Source organism: Quercus robur, chromosome 5 (genome assembly GCF_932294415.1).
Source record: "Quercus robur chromosome 5, dhQueRobu3.1, whole genome shotgun sequence".
NCBI classification, from domain to species: Eukaryota; Viridiplantae; Streptophyta; class Magnoliopsida; order Fagales; family Fagaceae; genus Quercus; species Quercus robur.
In genome coordinates, this window is record NC_065538.1 from 49,579,863 (window position 1) to 49,586,586 (window position 6,724).

Here is a 6,724-nt window from a genome sequence, read left to right on the forward strand (position 1 = left end):
TCTCTAATTCTCTCGCTTCCGTGATTCACCCAGCTACCAACCACCTACCTGTGTTTCACAACACCCACCAACAATTGATCTGTGTTTCACAACACCCTACAACAACCGATCGCAACCCACAAATCCAAACCACTCCACAACCACCACAAATCTGGGGTTTCACAACAACACACAATACCCACCACCAACCGATACATAACCCACGAATCCAACTGACCCACCATCCAAACCAGGGGCGGAGGGAGGGGGGGGGGGGTGAGGGGGGGCACCTGACCCCCCTGAACTTTCAAATTTTTTTAACTAATATGACCTGAAATACCATCTTTGCCCCCCCTACACAAAAGACAAAAAAAAAAAAAAAAAATCTCAATTAAGTAAATTCACGTTACCTTTCCAACTTTCCTAGTAGCAGTTGACTTCTACTCCTAATGGTGGTACAATTCTATATATAAAATCAATGGGCCCCACTTAGTAAACTTGATAGTTGATGAATTCACGTGATATGTCTACTAAAGAACAAATGGCAATTGCTTTGCGCTATGTGGACAAATTGGGACATGTGAATGAGCGCTTTTTAGGCATTACACATGTTAATAATACATCAGCAGTGACACTAAAGAGTGCAATTGAGGAAGTATTTAATAAACATAGCTTAAGCATTAGTAGATTGCGGGGACAAGGCCACGACGGGGCAAGCAACATGCGAGGTGAGTTAAATGGACTAAAAACTCTTATTTTGAAAGATAATCCTTCTGCCTATTATGTCAATTGCTTTGCACATCAGTTTCAACTAAAATTAGTTGCAGTAGCAAAAAATCACATCCAAATTGCAACCTTTTTTAACTTGGTTGCAAAGGTATTCAATATTGTTGGAACATCATGTAAACGTCGTGATATTCTTCGCAAAAAACATAATGCTGAAGTTATAGAAGCACTAAAAAATAATGAAATTTCAACTGGTCATGGCTTGAATCAAGAAATGAGTCTAAAAAGACCTGGAGATACACGTTGGAGTTCTCATTATGGTGCACTTGTAAATCTTATTCACATGTTTTCTTCTGTAATTGATGTGATTGAAACTATTATAGAAGATGGTTTAGATTCTGATCAGAGAGCAGAAGCAAATATCTTAATTGGTTTACTCCAGACATTTGAATTCGTGTTTGATTTACATTTGATGAAAGGTGTGTTTGGCATAAGTAATGAGTTGTCACAGGCATTACAACGAAAAGATCAAGATATTGTGAATGCTATGAAGTTGGTTGACATTTCAAAGCAACGTTTACAAGCCATGAGAGATGATGGGTGGAACACTTTGCTAGAGGAGGTTTCTACATTTTGTGCAAAAAATAATATTGATGTTCCTGATATGGATGATTTATATCAACCTCGGCCACGACGAAAAGCTCAAAACATGAAAAATTCACATCATTATCAAGTGGAGCTTTTTTATACTGTTATAGATATGCAACTTCAGGAACTTAATAGTCGTTTTGAAAATTCTAAATTATTACTTTGTGTTGCGTGTTTGAACCCAGATAACTTATTTTCAGCATTCAACAAGGAGAAATTGATTCGGCTTGCTCAGTTTTATCCAAGTGATTTTTCAACAGTTCAAGTTTCTTTCTTGGATAACCAACTTGAGACATACATCCATGACATGTGGTCCACTGAAGAGTTTTCAACACTTAAAGGAATTGGACAGCTTGCTGAAAAGATGGTAGAAATGAAAAAGAATGTTTCATATCCATTGGTTTACTCATTAGTGACTTTGGCATTGATCTTACCAGTTGCAACAGCTACTGTTGAAAGAGCTTTTTCAGCAATGAACATAATTAAAAATCGATTACGCAATCGAATAGGAGATCAGTGGATGAATGATTGCTTAGTCACATATATTGAGAAAGATATATTCAAAACTATTGAATGTGAAGAAATCATGCAGCGGTTTCAAAATATGAAAAATCGTCGAGGCCAATTGAGTAAAATAAGCTAGGTGTGAAAAAATAAATTAAAGTTTACATTTTCTGTTAGATTCTGTATGACAATTACATTGTCATATAGTTGTTTACTTATTTTGTTATTAATATTGATTAATTTTTTACTTCCAATCTTGTCTTTTAATCTTGCCCCCCCCCCCTGATCTAAATTCCTGGCTCCGCCACTGGATTCCAAACTGATCCCGCTGCCTTCACTCATCCATAAAAGCTCCATGGTCGAGCTTTTAGAACCCGATTTAGACCAATCCCATTCCAGAGCACTCAATCGGCTGGGAGAGAAAGATCAAAGAGAGGGAGAGTGAGAATCAACAAATTCCTAGAGCTTAAAGTGGTTGTTCATGGAGGGCTCTGGGTGGAAGGAAGAGAGAGAGTCCGAGTGAAGAAAGGGGAAAAAGAAGAACAGGTTTGGGGAAGAACTTGATATTCCAAAAATTCTCAATTGAAAAAAAATGTTTTAAACAATTAATATATGAAAAATAATTTAATTAGAATGAAAAGTTAAAAAAAAAAAAATTTTTGAAAAGTAAAAGGAAAAATAATTTAATTAGATTAATGTTTATTTTATTTTTTTTTTAATTATGACTTGGCTTTTCTTAAAATTAATTTTTTTAATTAAAATGCTAATATGGTATTTAAAAATGCCAAATAATTATTTTTAATAATATTTTAATGGTCACATTAGCTCCATGTCAGCAAGCAAGGCACTTCGTCTGCCACGTAGGAGGTTTCTGTTAGTGGGTTGACGGTAGGAACCATTTTAAAAACAATTTTCTTTTTTTAGGGACTACGTTAGTAACGAAATCAATTTTGGGACCAAAATGAGAATTGACCCAAAATATAGGAACCAAAAGTGCATTTTCACCATTTTATAATCCATATAAAGTTGTGACTTATGGTCTAAGCAAAAACACATTGTTTGGAGAAACATGGCGGGGCTGACTTATATGTCTAAAGTCATTTATATGCAATTACATGAGTAAAAAGGACAATAAAAAATTTTAGGGCAAATTACAATTTATCCACCTATAATTTAACCGAAATTTAAGTTGTTTACCTATGGATTAAAAGCTGGCACTTTAACCACATAAGGTTCACTCCGTTAAGCTTCTGTAACCCACCTCTGTACTTTCACAGTAAAAAACACAAAAAATATAACAAAAACATAAAAATCTAAATCTAAAAGGATATATCTTAAAATGTGAAACTTTGTCCTAAGATCACTCTTACCAAATACAACTTTCTTGAAACCATTGTCAACTCACTGCTTACCATAAAGAATCACTGCAAAACATAGGAGTACTTACAATGCAAAGAGATTTTTTTACTAGATTGTAAGGAATACAATGGGGAACATTGCTTTTTCTTGTCATTAATCATTTGCTAAGAATTTTGTGTATACCGGTTTGTAGTGCACTTCGAAATTTACATCTCTAGGTAAGAGAAATTGGATAATCTTTATGGATAACACAATTAAATTGAATATATGATTTTACATTTGTCTATTAACAACATTTTTAAAGTTGAAGCGGTACATAGCATAATCTTGTTCCTGCTGCATCAATTCCTCAAGATGCTCCTAACACTATGAGTATCCCTACTGAAATCATGACACCAAAAGACTAAAACCAGGCATTTTTCTCCAACACTAAGTTATCCTGCCACCCATGAGAAGAAATATTTGAAGCCATCTTTCAAATAACAAAAAAAGGACTAGCCACATACATCTCACTAAAATCAAAGCCCACCATCATTGAAACCCAAGGAAAAAAATAATAAAATAAAATAAAATAAAATCCTCAACCTCCTTTAAGTCAAGGACAATGGCTGAGAAAGGAAATAGAGAGTTAAGGAGATACATAAAACTTTTTGAGCCAAGCACCATTTAAAAAAAAAAAAAAAAAAAAAAAAAACAGCAACAGCAACAACAACAACAACAACAAATTTTGATTTTGTGTTCTTGTTATAGCTCTTGAAGCTTCCAAATTTTTTTACAAAAACCACTTTTTGATCTTGTTTCTTTTAATTTTGTTATGTTTTTTGTGTTTCTAATGATAGTGGGTTATGGAAACTTAACGGAATGAATCTTAGGTAGGTAAAGTGCACACCACAAAAAATGCAGGCTATAGCCACGTTTACAAAAACATGGATATAGCTAACCTATAGCCACGTTTATAAGTGGTTTTAACCACGTTTTTTGAATAGGGCCTATAGCTAACCTGTAGCTGTGTTTTTTAAACGCAGCTATAGGTCCAACCAAATAAAATTTTTTTTTTTTAAAAGGAGGGCCTTTTTTTGTAGGACCTTTTAATGGGTAAGATTAAGAGAAACTAAAAATTTATACAACTAGTTGGATGGGGATAGCACAAGTCAACATCACAAAAAAGGAAAAAAAAAAAAGAATAATATATATTAACATCAATAAAATTAAAATCTCATATTTGTAAGGATCTCTCAATTTTTAAGATTTTTTACACTTACATAATTGATCAACTATATCATGCAACTACCCGGTTCCTATATCATCAAATTAAAACTTTGTATATTTTATTTCTTTTTTTGTTGGGATAAATCCCAAAGAAATTTTTTTCAATCCCTTAACTGAATTGGAAGTTTCATGGCAAGTTTTTGGTATTTTCAATTTAATTCTAGAGTTTACTGTGGCCATCATCAGGATTTTCCTTCAAAGAATAACAATTAAAAAAAAAAAAAAAAAAACAAACAAACACTATTCTATTATTCTCCTCCCAACATTTTTTTTTTTTTTTAATGAAGCCCAACATTTGTATTTAGTTCAAGGTAAACATGCATAAAAGTAGAATATATGTACAGTACTATAGGCCGTACAATGTTTGCAGATAAAATTTAGTTTTATTGATGTGAAGGCATGTGAGGTGTATTTATGATTTGCTTCTTTTTTTAATTAATTAAAAAGAATGCCTTTGTACATTGTATAGGAAAACCTAATTGCACTCAGGATAAGGTTGGAAAAATTATAATTTTTATGAACTTATATTTACGTGCCAAAATTTTATACTAAAAAAAACTGGTGTGGACAACTTTTTTTTTTCCTTAACTTCTAAGAAACCATGCATTCACCTAGGCGGATAATTCTTTTTTTCAGACCGTCAAAAGTCAAAACCAAGCAGCCGCTATACACAAAATGAACGATGGAGGAATTGTAATTTGTATTTGTACTCAAAAGTTCAACTACAAATAATCCAATGCTAATTAGCGGTTAGAAGATTAATAGTGATTATTCAATATTTAATAATATAGTGATATATTCATATGGTGTTTCTTATTTTTATGTAATAATTATTTTTACTAATGTAAGTCGTTTTATTTAGAGAATACTTAATAATTTTTTCTAATTTGGTGATATTAATTAGTCTCTTTTACAAGGAGAATTATAATTTAATAGAGATTATTCAATATTTTAAGAATATAGTGATATATTCATATGACATTTCTTATTTTTATGTAATAATTATTTTTACTAATGTAAAATAAGAGAGCACAAATTCGTTTTATTTAGAGAATACTTAATAATTTTTCATAATTTGGTGATATTAATTAGTCTCTTTTATGAGGAGAATTATAATTTAAATCTCTCCTTTAGTTTGTTGTAACAATAGAATTATCAAGATAAAAAAAATAAAAAATAAAAATCTACTGTGGGGACTATGGCCCAAAGTAACGAGTTGGACCTTGGGCCCATCCGAGGACGCCAGCTTGTCCGAGGAGACAACATGGCTTAAGCGATCCATGTTAAGCCTATCACGGGAAACAAAGAAAAAAGGTCCGAGGAGGAATTCCTCCTCGGACACTGAAAATTTGGAGCGGAGGTACGTCCAAGCCACTGAAGCCCATCCCCTAAATACGTGAAAAGGAAGGAAACACAAAATATCTACGCAAAATCTACCACCACCACCACATTGAATGCACTACAGCTACTTTCCTAGCCGCATTAATGCGGAGAAGACCCCTGAACAATGTTACCTTGGCTACCACAATTCACAAAGGACTGAAAGAGGTGTCTAATGGGATGGGTGCTCAAGTGGAGGCTTGGATGATCAATAAGTGTAAAGCCTAGATAATAAGAAAGGGCCTATATAATGTATAGAAGCCCCCATAAGGAAGGGGACGGAAAAAGGAAGGTAGGATACTGTAGCATGCAAAGAAACCCTAATGTACTGGTCTGTATACATAAATTAAGTTTTGAGTCTCCTCGGACTGTGAGATCTTTCAATGTAATGGCTTTTGTTCTTGTCCATGTGTACCTTTATCCCATGCAAGCCTTTGTTTAACTTATCTAAACCTAGTTCTTTGACCCATACTCTACAAAATTCATTGTATTGGGCTTTTTTGGATCAAGACTTCACAAGATAGGGGTTTGGGCTCCAAACTGTGTCCTTAGAATTGGCACCGTCTGTGGGAAAGAACTTGAGTGTTAGTAAGTACGACGGTTAAGCATGGCAGGATCAAGTCCACACCAAGAAAGTCCACACCAAGAAAATCCATGCCAAGCTGACCCTCAGCAGACAGAACCTATTGGGCCTCAGCGGCAAAATAATCCTCCTAACCCTGGGCCAAATCTAGGCAACGAAAGGAACCGAGAAGGAAGCGTACATACTACTCAGACGAGCCAAAGCCACTCCCAAGTAGGTAGTCGCATATCCCAAAGGCAAAACAACTATCAGGCCATGCAGCGAGAGATAGACAAC

General features: G+C 34.1%; 1 protein-coding gene across 1 annotated transcript; it reads left to right on the forward strand.

The window, feature by feature from the left end:
• Positions 1-520: 520 nt before the first annotated feature.
• Positions 521-1,996, forward strand: LOC126728308 (uncharacterized). Its single transcript, XM_050434157.1, has one exon. It carries the CDS (start codon positions 521-523, stop codon positions 1,994-1,996), a length of 1,476 nt encoding a protein of 491 aa, XP_050290114.1.
• Positions 1,997-6,724: the final 4,728 nt, after the last annotated feature.